The sequence below is a fragment of the Falco cherrug genome, chromosome 9 (assembly GCF_023634085.1).
Source record: "Falco cherrug isolate bFalChe1 chromosome 9, bFalChe1.pri, whole genome shotgun sequence".
NCBI lineage: Eukaryota > Metazoa > Chordata > Aves > Falconiformes > Falconidae > Falco > Falco cherrug.
In genome coordinates this window covers 7,647,045-7,663,040 of record NC_073705.1, presented here as the reverse complement: position 1 = coordinate 7,663,040, position 15,996 = coordinate 7,647,045, and the positions used below count along the sequence as shown (strand labels likewise).

Genomic DNA, 15,996 nt, shown 5'->3' with positions numbered 1-15,996 from the left:
TCGGTCTCTTCTCAATATCCACAAGACCCTTGGGCCTCACTGCTGTGAGAAGGAGAAGGGCCAGGGCTGCTCTCGCTGCCCGCCGAGCACGGGCTCAGCCCTGCCAAGCTGCGGCCGCCTCTCCCCAGCCCCTGGGGCTTGGCGCGACATTTATCCAGGAACAAAAACTCCCTCGGCACTACCAGATGCGCTCACGCCAAAGCCTCATGCAGGATTATTCTTGCTTGTAAGCAATGCGCAAGGGCAGGACACATGAAAACTAAGAAGGAATAAATAAAATGTCACTTCAACCTCGGGGCCTGCAGCAGCAGGGAAACGTACACGGGCTGACGGGGTGGAGGAAGGCGGCTCCGCTGCTGGCGAGGGGCAGAGACCCACTGAGGCTGTGCCCCGGGTCCCTGGGCAAAGGCGGGGGAAGAGAGGCAGTGCCACCGCCTGCCCTCCTTTCCACTGCCTCGCTCCCTGCTCCCAGCAGCTGCAGCAAGGGGCTGAAACATTCAGCAGCACTTTTCCAACCTCCGTCATCTCTCACAGGGATCCCGCTCATCCCCAAGACTCACCACCAGCCCGTGAACACACCTCGCTGTTGAGGCCGAAAAGCCCACCTGGAGCAGGACGCTCATGTCAGGAAGGCGCCTTGTTTCTCCCACAAGCATCGCCAGGGTTTTGGTCACAGCACGTCAGCACTGCCGCTGGCACCGCTGGGGCAGGGAGGTGGCTGTAAGGGACAAGGCGAGCCCAGGGATATAACCCGGCAGCACAGGATGAACTTCAGCCCTGCGATCCTCCTCAGTTTGACAGCAGAGGGATGCCACTGGCATTTGTCCTCTGGTTGCCTCTCTGCACCATGGCACTGCGACACGAAGGGCCAAAGAAATGATGTCCTTCCCTCCCAGGAGACAGGTCTGGACAGCAGGGTATGGCCAAGACCACCGGTACTCTGCAAGACACGCATTTTCTGGAATACCAAGTGTTAGACAAGTAAAATCCTTTAAAACTGGAGATTAAATAATTGTTCTTTTTGTGCCTCCTTGTGACGAAGCTACATTTTGCCCCTTTTCCAGAAGGTGGCTCTTTTCTTTGTTGCTCTTTTAGACTTTGAGGAAGCAGAAATCCCTGGTCTGGTCTCTCCATGGGTTTGGGGAGATCCTCGCCACACCTCAGGCTGCCCTCTGCCCACTGAGCCTGTAACACCATCATTGGTGCTCCGCCGTAGCAGAGCATCACCAGCACTTGGCTTTCCGCTGCCTCGAGGCCATGCTGTAGTCTCAGGGTAGTGAAAAAATAAGGGCATTTTTCAATTAGAAATAATGAATAATCTACCTTTGATAAAAGCCTTGGAAGATTTCTTCTCATACTGAAATGGCAGGAGCAAAAAGGCACCACCACATTAGCACAGATAAAATAAGCTCCTTCAGAGCAGTTGCGGAATGGTTGCTATTAGTTATCTGAGGATTAACCAGCATGGACAAGACAACTACTGAAATGAGGGCTCCAAGCCCGGTTAGTCCTTGGCTGCTTTACTGCCGAGACGGGGGCTTTCTGTGTTAGTAGCTTTACTCTTTGGTGGACATCTGTCCACAAAAAACTGGACAGAGGCCATGAGATCACAGGCCACTTAACACAGATGACAGACTGTAACAGCTTCTGGCAACCACCAACCGAGTGCCACACGCACTTGCCAAATCCTTGAGTCATCTAATGAAAATGCAGATTTTTCAAAGTCGACTTTGCTATGTTTTGTGCATATTCCTGTAGGCTTGTGGTCACGATCAGCCTCTCCACACTGCTCGGCTCCTCCAGCAGCTACTATGGAAACCAGGAGCAGCACCCGTTTCTCAAGGGCAGATAGTTCAGGGGGTTGGGTGGTTTCAGCCATGATTTCACACATGAAAATGCGCGTTTGGTCAGGACCTGGAGCAATTCTGATGGCCCTTCACTTGCAGAGCGTAAAGGGAGTTAAACAGGCACCAAGCAGCACAGCAGGGACAACCCCCAACTGCTCCCATCATTCCAAAAAAGAGACTTTAAATGGCTCAGCATGCCAACATCACATTCTTACCAAGCCAATCTTCTCCATAGCAAGAGGTTTATTAGCTATCTGGGGGAGCACAGCTGATACGGCCTTGCTAGGAGGTGTCGCATGCCACAGCAAGGGGAGATTAATGCAAAGAATTTAAGGTCAACAGTTTGGGCCAGTTGCTATTTATAAAGAGGAAGGAAGGCAGCACAGCAGTATCACCTCCAGGCCTTAAGAAATGTTGTATAGTCAAGGAGAACATACTGGGAGGGCACACTTCCACCCACCTTCAGCTTTTTCTTCCAACTCCAAATCAGCAAATTTCAGAAAATGTTCTCCTCTGTTCTACTGCTGTGGTCCCAGATCGCTAGCACTTGCTGTCTTCCATTAGAGGGCAAGAGAGGTTATAAACAACCCCCCGACAACAGTGCCGTCTCTAATAGGAGATGCAGCGTGCCAGGGTTCAGAAATCCAGGGCATATGTAAACGCTTCGGAGCCTACAGCCTTGCAAAGCCTCTCTATAGCTAAAAATAAGCCCAAGCCCTCCTTGTATGCCACACTTCCCATATTTCAGTGGTCTTCCTTTTTTTAAAGGGAACCTACCTAATGTCATTCCCAGGCGCAGAGACAGGAAGGACACTTCCCACAACTAGGACAGGAGTTAGGACGAACACTAACTCTTTAAGTTGACTTGAAAAAAGCAATTTCTTCAGGAACCGTTGAAAGATGTAAGTATTTAGTTTATAAGGCTGGATGTGAAAACAAGCAGTTATCAACTATTTACAATTCCAAAAAGCAACCAGATGCCCACCAAACCAGAAAAACAACACTTGTCATCATAGTGTGGGGTATTAAAAAAAAAAAAAGAAACATTAGAATGTTTCTGCTGAAAACAGAAAAAACAGAAGTACCCCAAAACGTCCTAATAGGACCAACAAGATAAACCAAACCAAACTGCATGTATTCAACCAAGACATACACTGTTATTTCAACTGCATTTTTCACAGAGCAACAAAAACCCATTACATCATTTAGAGGTTTCATGGAGGTCAGATGCATCAGATAGAAAAAGTGTTTGTCCAGAATGCCTTCAGGGCATTCTTTAAAACATTTGCTCAGTATGTTCAAGTATAAACATATGAGAATTTCACAAGCGATATTGACTAAAGCTAAAAGCTACAGGGAAAAAGTACAACCTCGTACATGTTAGAAAAACAAAAACAAAAAGTAGCTGACAGTAGAATCCAACAGCCAAAGCCATAAGCTGCAAAATCACTAATGCCTCTGGATGGAGGTCACACTTCGAATTCGAGGGCCAGAAGTCTTCCCCATAACCTGAGTTCCATTTTCTGAGTTCTATAAAATTTACAGAAAGTTAAAAATAGAAGAGCTTTTACTTCCCACCTCTTTGCTGAATGTTACTGCCATGGGAACGTGTTCTGCATGCTGCCAGTTTCTACTCAGATAATTTCCTATTTCTCCACTAAGCCTCTGGCTCACACATGACTCAGTTTTAGCACTTCAGTGAGATAAGCATGTGCCCCGTCCTATACTTAAAATTAGCAGGGCAAACTTCAGCGCCTTCTTAAGAGCCTAGGATAATCAGTCATTCTCTTCAATGAAAAATGTGCTGGTTTATATCAGGAACCAACCTGAGCTGCTCACTTGTCTAGGCAAGGGATGAATAACAGAAAGCTAGGTCCAGTACAGGGCTGGTAACCACAGTACGCATCTATTTCTTCTAGATTCAGGGAGATAAACCCTTCCAACACAAGTAACAAAGGCAGATAAAATAGTTTAATATAGAACAAGTGTTGCATGAAAATAAGCAAAGTTTTTTCTTAAAAAAAAAAAAGAACTTGTATTTAAAAGAAAAGCTGTTTGGATATTGATCACGTAGGTGACTCATGAATGCAGGAGCTACAACAGCACAGTTCTACAGGAAAGTTCAGGATGCTCCTAGCTTCTCCATCCACTAAATCCAGAGGAAGATCTGTGAAGCAAGAAAAAAATACCAACACAGCAATGAGTGTTAGCATCTCCCTCAGGCAGTATTAATTCAGCAGATCTCTGAAACAAACTTCCAGTCTCCCTAGTATCAGAAGTTTATTATGAGAATGCATATTTCCAGCAGATTTTACCTGAGAGTGCAACAACACATACTAACTAGATATAATTATGCTTATTCTAGAGCCTACCATCTGGTGAGAGACATGCTCTCTCTACTTGACAGGGAAACAAAGTTTAAGAAACTTGCTAAAAGTAATCTAGCGCACCAGTGGCAGAGTGGACAACAGTTAACCTCAGCTCTCAGTCCCATTCTTCAACTGTAAATCGTCTCAATTCAGCCAAAGTACCAGTTTATTACATTCCTTGTTTCAACCTGATAAATGGAACAGATACTAGATTCACACGCACAGCTTGAGCACACACACACATCATGTGCCTGAGAGGTGGAAAAAGAGCACAATTTAACTGAAAATTCTCCCATGTATGAAAGATTAACCTGACTGGCAAGCGTACATTTGAGCTCTAAGCAGCCACTGAAAAGGAAATCAGAACTAGTATCTCACTACTACTTTCAAAGCTTGCTCTTGTAAACCACTCAACTCTTTATTCTGATTCTATTTGTATTTTTAATTAAGGGTTAGACACAAAATGGTACTTACGTGTTAGATGATCCAAACCCAAACCCTGAAAGAAATGCAAGATGAGAAAAATAATTATTAAAACGTAAATGAATGCATAAGATTTGTACTAAATGTCCCCTTCCACACACAGCTTGAAAAACATTTCTTTCCTGCCTTAGGCCAGGGAAAGAGTGATAGGCAAACAATGAAAGTCAAATCTCCATCTAGAAGAAAAGTGACTTGCCTCGGTTCCTAAGAGGGCTTTGCTTTCACTGCTCATCAGCTAGGTCCATTCATTAGTAGCAACTGCATACAATGTGCCTGGTTTATTCACCTCCATGAAAACAGAGGGCTGCTTTCTGAAGATGGAGTCGTGCTTAACGCAAGCCAATGGTGACAGGCAGACCACTAATGAACGTATCCTCTCTCAAAGGCTCTGTGCTCAGCCCTGTGTAAATCACTGCGGCTTCACTGACTTACATCAGATAAAAGTCTGGCTACTGGTGTTCCAGCTCAATTTTGCACTGCATATTGTTTTGACACCAAGTACTTCGATACAGATACCCATGGATATGGTACTGAAGAGTTATTAATTATTTCTCAGTATTTTCCTTTGAGAAGAAAGAACAACTCCATAAAAAGAGGTGAAAAGCAATGATCTGATGAGGTGTGCAGAAGCAGCGTGATTTATTGATATGTCACACAGCAATCAGTGATGAAATTATGAGCTACAGTCTGAGAAGACACTACACCCCACCCTGCAGCTCAGTTCTCCAGGACACTGTGCCTCCCCTATTGCAGGACCAGCACCAGGCACATTTTTGACAGGGAGCTGAAGAGTCATGCCCAGTTTCCAGGGAAAACTGAAAACATGAGGCCTGTTAGGTTCATTACATTTTAGCTTCTACCTACCTCCTCCACCTGTCCCAAAAGCTGAGAATCCACTGCCTTGTGTGCCGAAACCGGTACCCTGTTGTGACAGCGATCCAAACGTTGGGGTATTTTGATTTGCTAGTGTGCCAAACGATGCCGTATTGTTACTGGTACCACCAAACCTGCAGTTTGAGGGAGAAAATTTAAGAGAAAATTTGTGTTTGCAAGCATCTTCTCACTTACACTAGAATTTTGTTCCCATACCTGCAATGATAACAGTGCACTCAAACACGGTTACATCAAAAGAGTGAGACCACCTGGATATGACTGTAATTGTTCATTCTGGAAACTGTTTTTCTGGTTTGGGAAAGACCACTGTACATCCAAACGTCTGTTCAGCTCCCATTCTTAATGTACACCAGGCAGAAAGGCCAATACTTTCATGATTACACAGGATATGTTTTCAAGTGCTTGGAAACACCAGCTGCAGCCATCAAATGGAATATGTTAATTCACCCCGTGTGTAGTTTTCACCTTTTAGGCTCAAAAGTACTGCACAATTTTGTGTCACAAATGGGGCAGCAAACAGAATCGGTGTGAGCTCCTCATGGCCAGAGCACAAAACAGAGCCCAGACACAGAACCCAGGCTCCCAACTTTCAGGTGGTACCTTGCACATGTAAATCACCCGCAGATTTCTCAGTTCCTTTCTCTCCCCAGCCCATTTTGAACACCACATAGTTCCGGCGCTTTCTTGAAGATCTGCACCTAGCTGGCACTTGTCACTACTACCTTTGGATTACTTCCCTAATTGCTTTTGGGGACTGAAATAAGAAATACTTTAATATATGGAAATTGGTCTCCCTTCTCCACCTACTCAGTCCAACCAGGCATTGTAGAGCAATCAGCATGACACACTAATGAGACCATGATATGCATTATGGTTCCCTGCCCCCCACACTCCCATACACTTCTCCCAATTCTAAATGTAAGAAGTGTACTCAGAAAACAAGCTTCAAGTGTTCCTTTACCTTAAGCTGGGCAAAATGCAGACACAAAATTTTCAAATTACAAGCTCTACTAAAGCAAGTGCACAATGCTACTAGTACTAACCCAGCACCAGCCCTCCTCCGAGTGGTCGGTCAAGTCAAATAGCATGCCAGCTTTACAAGGCTGTGCCTCACACAAGCTTCTGTCATTTCTGACTTAAAATATGAACTGACAGCATGTTAACCAACCTCTCCATTCATCCATATCTAGTAGATTTAAAAAAAGAAAAAAACCCAGAAACACACCAACCAACCAACCCACATCAAAACATATCTCTCCAGATAAAAGACAACCCTTGTAGCAGTGTGACAAGCAATTCACCTGGTAAAAGACATAACCTTTCCTATCCCAGACTCTGTCAACTGCACACACTACCTCCATGTACAGCGTTAGATACAACAGGCAGTTCAGTGACTGTATCTTGAGCCCTGCTAACCATCCCCTGTGCCTCTGGCTTGGCTCTCGACCCACATACCCTGCAGGCACCTTCAGCTCAGGAGCACAAATGTGGTTTTCTCAGGAAGGGCAGAATAGGTTTTGTAGTTCTTTTTAAAAAGAAGGAAGACTGGGTGATGTGTTTTAGAACAAGAGCTTTTTACAGTGCTCCATCTTCTCAGGACTATGCCACTAAACGCACAAATTATGTGTCTACCCGGTGAAAGGAAGTGGAGGCGGAAGCAGTGACATGGAAACTTGTGGTTCAAACTGCTTCTTTAGGTTGCAACTAGAAGAACATGCCTGTTGAAAAAGGCTAAGCTGAGCACAAGTAAAGAAACAGCTCAAGCTATGGACAGTTGTTTTTTTAAAATGTATAAAAGACATGAGATGCAGTCATTGCCTGGTAACCATTTAATCACACCTATCTTGCCCAGATATTCAGGTCCTTTGTAAAGCTCCTATGCAAAACAGAATTGAGAGGCACTTGAGGTTACTTTATGAAAGCAAAACATTATTTGCTCACAGTCGGAACGGCAGATTTTGAAGGAAGTGTAGTGGTTTCTATTTTTGATACCCAAGCCATTTATCAAGTGGTGCAGATTTTTCAGAACTGAAGCAGCAATGGATCACATGTATTTAAGTTAGCAGGGTGTGCTCAGGAACTCTGAGCTAACATCACACAACACACCGGCAGTAACTTCTCTGGATTTGGGTTTTTTAAAAAGTTTTGTTTCAAGAGAAAGGTAGAAAGGAAGTCCTACACAGATGCTACATTATACTGCAAAATTAAACTACTGCTGAAAATTTTGTGGTGAGATTTGGATTTTTGTAAAGCTGCCTGGGAATTTTGTGCACACTTTTAAAGTTTTTAAAATCAAAATCAAATTCCTCAGGCAACTCTCAAAATATCAGACTGAGTCTGCACCTTTCTAATAGAGAAGAAATTCTCAAAACTTCACACAAGTTAAGCCACTGAATTATCTTTCTTGAGCCTGCAGACTGATTATCCAAGAACCGTGTCTGCATCAACCACGCTGCTTGTTCTGAATCCCATTTTATCTTTAAGCTTCCAACATTGTTACTAAGCGCATCCAGTTCCAGTACAAAATCCTGCAGCACAATGGCTGAAAGTTGGAACTGATCAAAATACCAGTTGAGTTGAAGCTAAGTCATCCCTACAAGCGCATCCTTCTTTGCAGGGATTTAATTAAGCTGCCTCTATTTTTACCCCTTCCAAAGGGACTCTCTGATTTGCTGCACCAGAGTTCAGAACAAAGCAGAACCACCTAACTGAAGCCTCCCACAGCTCAGGGGTGCCCTGGCAGATGGGGATCTGCCTAACCTCAGGGAGAGTCAACCAGTTACACTTCTAGACGTTCTCATGTGCCTTACGTAAGGGCAGTTCCTCCTGAAACTGAAGACAAACACTTGTGAAATATGTAAGCGCTAAGATTGGAAAGACATCCAGTTTCCCCTTTTCACTGCAAGTTTTTCTTTTTTTAACTGGGTCTATTCCGTCTACATATTTGTATATTATACATAATTGTAGGGCGTGAAGGAGAGTTGCTTGCTGGCAGTAAAATGCTGAAGAAGTGCATTTGCTGCCTATTGCAGAAGCTGCTTTGCAAGGTTTGAAATAGTGTATTTGCTGAACAAAACAAGGACTAACGTGCCTGTCTGCTTGGGTGCCAAGCACAGGCTTAAGGAGTAAGGAAACTGATAAAAACCATCAGCGTGGGATAAACACAAGTTGCTCCCAGGAGCACAGGCTGTTACAAGGGTTTCGTCCCACCCTTCAAAGGTGAGAGAACAGACTGAATTCTCATTAGGATCTCTAGCCCAAACCTCACAAATGGATAAGGCAGCTAGACAGAGTCACAGATAATGATATTTATTATTTTCTTTGCTAGGTACAGCTTGTAAGCCTAGATTTCGACTCATTAAGCGTGCACACAGAAGATACTCCTGCATTTCTTTAGACACTTGCAAGATGACTCACATGCTGCTCCCCCCTCCCCCCAACCTCTAAAGCTAAAGATTCAACACAGTAGTTTCAGCATATACATTATTTCCTTTAGGGATGAAGTCTTAGTTTTATGCCTCTTTAAAAAAAAAAATAATTAAAAACCCAACCAAATAAGCCAAGGACACTTAAGAACTTAGCAATCGGCTACAGAATATATTCTTTATGTTAATGCAGAGGTAACCAAGCATAATACTTTTTGTCATGCGAGAACACATTTCCCAAACCCTGAACCCTGGATGGCTTACCCAAATCCTCCAGCGCTGGCTGCTGCTGTACCCTCGCCGAACACTTTGCCTCCCGTTGAGCCCAGAGGGCTTGAAAAGGTTGGGGCTGAACCGAATGCTGGCACCCCTCCGAACCCAGGGGATCCCCCAAAAGTGGGAGGGCTGCCAAACACTGGAGCAGCACCGAAGCCACCTGAGCAAAACAGAGGCAAAAAAGGGACAAGAACATCATGTAAACAATAATGCAGAAAGAAAAAGTGAAAACAAAACCTAGATTTCCAAGCAGACAATCTCCACAATGGGGCTGTTCATCTTGGCATACGGACACAGCATTATTTTCAGAAATAACTGCCACAAAGCTTTCAAACTGTAGGGGATTTTGTTACAAAAGACATGGATAAGTGCCCAAATGCATATAAAAGACTGCAACCAAATTAAGACTGCAACCAAATTAAGATACGACACAGAAGAAAACCATGTTCTGCGTCTCTTGAATGTTTGAGGACAAGATCAACTCAATCCCCAGAGCTGTACAAGAAGCTGGTAATATATTGTACATGCTCGCACACTGTGAAGGAATCTCTACTCGCTTTACATAAAAGAAGATTAGTATCTTAATTGTGAGATAGCAAGCATACACAATAACCAAGTTATAGTAAAAAATACATACAATAGGTGCTAGATTGATGCTTTATTATTATTTTTAAAAAAGATAAATCCATCCGTCTTAAAACAGCCCTCACCATAAAAAAAGTTTAGTTTATGTAGTCAATTTTAAAGTAAAGCTCTGCTCATCACCTTTTAAACAAGTTACTATCCAAAGGACTGCATACACCGATGCAGAATCTAAAGTTTTCTCTAAAGGTCGGCTTCATGGAAAATTTGTTGCGGTTTGGTTGCAGTTTTACCCTGACTTCTGATCTACAGCTCTGGAAGTACATACAAGCATCCTGCAGACAGAAAGTCATGCATGCAAGTGCTTAAACTGGAAGAGCTCCTCAGTGCAACGGGCAAGTCTCCCCAGTCTCTTAAGATCTGAGAGTAGGTCGCAAGCTTGTTTTTTAGGTGCTCCAGTGAGGCAAAAAGATTCCAGGAGGTAGGGTATTATCTAACCCTGGTTTAAGTGGCGGAAACTGAGAGGCAATGATTGAATGCCAGGTCAGAGGAACTGCACAATTCCTGCAGGGAATCAAGAACTGAACTCTGCTCTTGGTAATTTCTGTTCAGGGTTTAGCTGCCTTCTGCAGCTCTGCATGGACTTCTACCCATATTTTATTCTGCGTTCATCTGCTAGTATTATTGGCCTGTTTTTAATTGACACCGTGGAACGTGAAGGACACCTGCTCTTCTGTTTGACTAGGGATGAGGATGGGATACCACCACACATTTTAATACCCTGGGTGAAATTCCAGTCCACGTCAAAGTAACAGATACTGTTTGGCTGTAAACACAAAAGGTCTGGAAAAAATAAATGCTAGGCCTGAATTATTTAAGCACAGATCAGTTATCTTGTTACCTCTATCTCTAGGAAGTTAAGAGTATTTATCACCAGGGCTGAAGCTTTGCGTGGCATACGCTCGCTTTTGCCAAGCATATTAATGTATTTCACTTTCCTTTCTCCACTATTTGTAAGTAGTGAAACCAGGGACAAAGGGGGATTCAAATCAAGTAAACCCTTCCACTGCAGTTGGGAGAAGACAGCACACCATTCATTTCAATATTTAGCAAATATAACCAGCGGAGGGAAGGATCTGAGGGGCTCTGTGGGAGCAGATGTGCCTTCTGCAGAAACCTCTTGAAACTTCTCTGTCAAGAAGAATTTTGAAAGCAAAATAATCAAAAGCAAGGAAAGTGTCATTGGGGGAATGAAAGAAGAACTTCCTTCAGCCACGTTTTCTCCTCCTTTAGCAAAAATAACAGATGGGAGGTATGTCTGCCCAAGTCATGAAACTCAGTCCACTACCAAGTGGAATGCAATACTGGAAAGACACCTTATAAATGGCTGCTGGATCCGATAGCATCATCATTATGCTCTCAGCAACTTCACTAACACGACAGCACAGCTACTGCCAAAGCAGAGCGCTTCCTCGCAAAGCACTGCTTCTCCAAAGGGAGTCCTTGAGCACTGTCATCTCAAGACAACTTCAGGGATGACTGAGCCTCCCCCTACTTCCCCCAGCGATGAAGCTTCAATAGACACACTTGGAGCAGAACGCCGATCTTCAATGTTCACTGTAAGAACAGTCTAAGGATGGAGGAGAAAAGCTTTGCTCTGCCTGACCTGACCTTTTGAGCCTCCATTTTTGCCTGGTAATTAACAAAATGAACAGTTTGCCATTCAGGTCTAACGAACGTATCAGTCACCACTGCTTCGGTGGCTCTTTCTTTGGGCAGATAACAGTCAAAAGGAAAGAAGTTCTGTGAAATTTCCAATATTTGATTCAATTAACTCAATCAACAGAGAGAACAATAGCTCAACCACAGAAGAAAGTATGATGACAGGTCAGACTAATTGCAAAAGAGGCGGACCTGCAGCATGTCTGACAAATTTTATGAGGAAGCTTTCCCATTGCAGACACCTCTGCGTTCACTCTCATGAAGAAATGGTGAGGAAAAAAAAGTTACGAAACCCAGAGTGAAGCTTGGAAGATAATATACCGAGGAAGTATCTAAAATAGGAAGAATTTATTCAGTTCCATATTCTGTACTCTTCATTGCATGGTACATAAGACCAGCACTAACTCACACACCTCTCTGCTCTTAAACTGCAATGGGAACTTCTGGAATGAATACCTAAAAACACAGTTTACTGGATGCTTTTCTGCACAAGAGATTGTAAATCTCTGCCTTGAATCCACCACCAATTTCCATTCACTAAGCCATTAGTTATTTTTTATTTACTGTTCAGAGACAATTCCTGTACGTGTACTGAGTCCAGGCTGTATCTACATGGTAGACTACTAAATATCTCACAGGTAAGCATGGGTGTTCACATCAGGTGGATTAACAAAAGTACCTGCTTTGTTTGCATTGGAGAACCCAAAGCCTTGAGATGCCACGCTCCCACCACCAGAGCTGAAAGTGCCCGTGGGCTTCTGCTCTCCGAAAGATGAGCTGCCAAATCCAAAAGTCTTTGCTCCACTGTTTCCAAATAAGCTAGAAGAATCTGCGGAGATGAAAAATACTTGTGAAGCTCACAACAGACAATATTCTACATTACACTTCATTGATTGGATCAGGAGAAAGGGAAATGCCTTTTATTTCCAACTCCCAAGCACAAAATGAAAACACTACACTGAAGACAGCACTCTGCAGAGAGACACAGAGTTTTCCCCTGTTCCTTCAGGGCTTTGTAGTCCCACCAAGATCCATTCTGGACCTGACGGACCACTAACAACCCTTTAGTACTGGGATCTAGCAAATCAGTGATGGATGATTTGTTTAGTTGCATCCTGTCCTGCAGTCACTAGAAGACAAGACAACTCCTCAAGTGAGAAATCAGAGCAGGTAGGATCAGTCTCTCTTGACAACAAAAACATCAGTTCACCACAAATTAAAGATTCTTAGCTGTTTTGGCAATTGCCAATATTTCTTAACATGACTATCTGACAGGACCTTAAAGCAGGAGCCAAACTTTTCCAGCCTTACTGAGAAATAGCACAAGTTTTCACCTTTCACAAGGCTACAGAGTTTTAGCATTTAGTGGCAGGACACAGAATAACCAAAGCTTTTCTTTGGTGATCCATCCGTTTTATTTCAACACAAAACCCAGCACAGCAGTAAAGAAGAACTAAATCAGCAAGGTTAGAGAATCGACCTCAACCATTAATCCCAATGGATCATTAAAGATGTAATAAAATAAATGGATTTGTCCTCCCAAGACTTGAAGTGCTCTTCTAGCCACTTGGCAGCTAATTCTACAGCTTTCCTTTGTTCCCCTACTTTTAAGTCTTAGACACCGTTTCCTCTTTTTTGTGCTTTCTACCTGCTGGACTTCATCCGTTCTGCTTTGCCTTTCTGCCAAACCCAAGTCACAAGTGAAGAAATAATGAAGCTGGGCAGTCTCATTAAAAAAAAAGCCACACTTAAGAAATCATTATGAATAGCTTGTGTGACATACAAATGCATGTAACAAGCACAGACCTGCAACAGCTGCATAGGAAAGGCACCAGAGAGCCTGCGAGTATTTCAGGATCATTGCTATAGCAGACAGTGACATGCATGTATCTCAGCTCAAATTTTAGAGTATTACCAAGATGCGTTAACCCAGAAAACTCAAGACTAATTCATTTTTAACTTGACTATGACATTAAAAAAAAAAATAAATTTAGAAAGTCTTTACACTAATAGATAATGATTGATTCTTGCCTTTACAGTTAATCCTTTATAGCATCTATAAAAAAAAATCTCTAATATTCCCTTAGAGTCCCTGGTGCAAAGGCACCTGCAGGTAGCTTTAATGTATTCTTAACCCTGCTTTTCAAGCCTCCTTTTGTTAGGTTGGTTGGCTGGGCAAGAAACATGTGGGAGGGTGGTGTTGCACCTCACGTGCAGATTGATTTAGCCAACACACATGCGGACTGATGCCTTTTAGCTGACAACTGCAGCAAAAGAAAGGACAAGTCTGAGTCCCTCCTCCCAAAGAGGGCTTTACACAATCCCTCTCATCTACCCAGCTTTACAATGCTTGCACGAGTTCAGCTGCAAGAGACACACTCTGTCTATCAAATCTGGATAAAAGCTGATAAAAGGAAAGGCAATTACTCCCTTACCAAACCAGACTACAACCCCAAACCAACCACTGAGCATATTTATTTTTTTTTACTACATCCACTGACTGAAAAAATTCACACCTCCTCCTAGTCACAAATGACTGAGAGCTTATCCATGTATTATACCAAATTTTGATGAAGTATCTTGCATGTGCTGCATAAAGTCAGCCATTTTTAGGACAAAGCTGAGGAAACTGCTATCCATCACATACTTCACTTGGTTACTCTTGAGCACACGATTTTTAATTTTTATAGTGTTAAGGCAGATGAAAAATAATAAAAGCTTTCTAACTAAGTTGGAAGCAAAAATTCAGTAACAAAAGTTTATTTTAAAGAATTTTAAAGAAGCATTTGGCCAAGAATTTCCTGCCGAATATATTCTTCACACTTCTTGCATCTGCTTGCTTGTTTCAATGGCTTCCCTACTTGTTTTCCATACACTTAGAAGAATTTCAGATTACACATCATGTGTACTCTGTCTCTATTACCCTCTAGAAGCCTTTCATGTGAACACAGAATTTACTAACAGCAGAAAAGCAGATGGGATCAAAAAAGCAGATGGAAATCACAGCACATTTTGTATTCTTGTTTTGTTCACTTACTCTGGGAAGCTGCAGATCCAAATCCTCCACTGGAGGAACTGAAGGGGTTCTTATTGGCTGCATCCTGACTTGGCTTTCCTCCCAAACCACTGAAGAAGCCTCCACCTCTCCCACCACTTCCAGTTCCAAACAAGCCTCCACTGGAGGAAGATGGCTGCTAAAACACAAAAAGGACAAAAAAACAGGATTTAAGCAAAGTCAGAGCAGTGCATGCCCCCAAGGCTGATTCTTCTGTCTGGCCTGTTCCTCTGGGTGTATGAAGGGGCTGATGAACTAGCAAGCAATTACCTTCCAATGCAATGAAATCTTATTTAAGTCTAGTTTAAATCTTGTCTGTGGTACAGAATAATGCCTTTGAAGCTTGCCCTGCACTGTCCACTTCCCACTTAGCATGGAATAAAGGCAGGTGCCTTACTGCATCTCTGTCTTGCATGGGATAAAGTATTTGTCTCTCCATACCCTTGTATCTTTTTTTGTTTTGTTTGTTAACGTATCAGAAATAAGTAGGAACCCTGAACAAGTCCACTATACATAACAGTCCCTTGTTTATATGTAAGCAATGAATACTCGCCTGGCCAAAGACAGTGCCTCCAGTATTAGCTGCTTGCCCAAACACAGAACCTGTGTTACTAGAACCAAAACCTGCAAAGAAAAGAAAATAAGTCACTAAACTATTACTAGGGTATAAGGCAATTCAGGGAGATGACATGAGTCCAGAACAGGGAAAGGACAGGTCTCCCATGTCAAAACACAGGGATACAAGGGATGTTCCCAAATGTATCTGGGTTGGACAAATTTAAAGTACGTGCCAACACTCAAATAATAAATTCCACTGAAAGTTTATCTGAAAGTCAATTCTCCTTTTTCTCTTTGGCCAACTTAAAAGCAAACAGAAAACAAAAGGCCTTTTCACTTTTGGGGTTGTTGCTAACAATATAAGAGAACTGGATTTCTGTTAATATCGCTATAGTAATGATGCAAGTCCTGCACAAGCACTACAGCATTCCCATTGCTCTTATACATGTAAGGAGGATCTGAGCTTTGCTACCTAAACATTCCTCTTATAGATAATGGAATGTTTTGATTTAAAAAAACCCAAAAAACCAAAAAACAACAACTCCCTATTCCATTTCCCAGTTCACTTAAATGTGCATTTTGTAATAAAACTTGCATTTCTGTAATTAGGAACACTTTTGTCAAGCAGAGTTCACTTCCCCCAGTATAACTATTCTCTGTTACTGTAGTTAAAATGAGCAAGCAGTTTGCCTACAGTGCCATCATTTTTAATTAAATGAGCCTAATTAGGTTTTCTTCCTTGGAAATACATGTTCTCTATTATTACTATGTACTTTTCACTTTTC

General features: G+C 42.7%; 1 protein-coding gene across 2 annotated transcripts in view; it reads right to left on the bottom strand.

Moving 5' to 3' along the window:
- Positions 1-3,796: 3,796 nt before the first annotated feature.
- The window catches only part of NUP214 (nucleoporin 214), a 45,113-nt gene continuing 32,913 nt past the window's right edge, over positions 3,797-15,996 (bottom strand). For both annotated transcript variants that reach the window (XM_055720404.1, XM_055720405.1), the window contains exons 30-36: positions 15,207-15,277; positions 14,636-14,792; positions 12,278-12,427; positions 9,283-9,454; positions 5,564-5,706; positions 4,691-4,715; positions 3,797-4,014 (exon numbers count right to left, since the gene is read on the bottom strand). In XM_055720404.1, the coding sequence (XP_055576379.1) occupies positions 3,981-4,014; positions 4,691-4,715; positions 5,564-5,706; positions 9,283-9,454; positions 12,278-12,427; positions 14,636-14,792; positions 15,207-15,277 (752 nt within the window). In that variant the 3' untranslated portion in view covers positions 3,797-3,980. The remainder of the gene's footprint in view (positions 4,015-4,690; positions 4,716-5,563; positions 5,707-9,282; positions 9,455-12,277; positions 12,428-14,635; positions 14,793-15,206; positions 15,278-15,996) is intronic.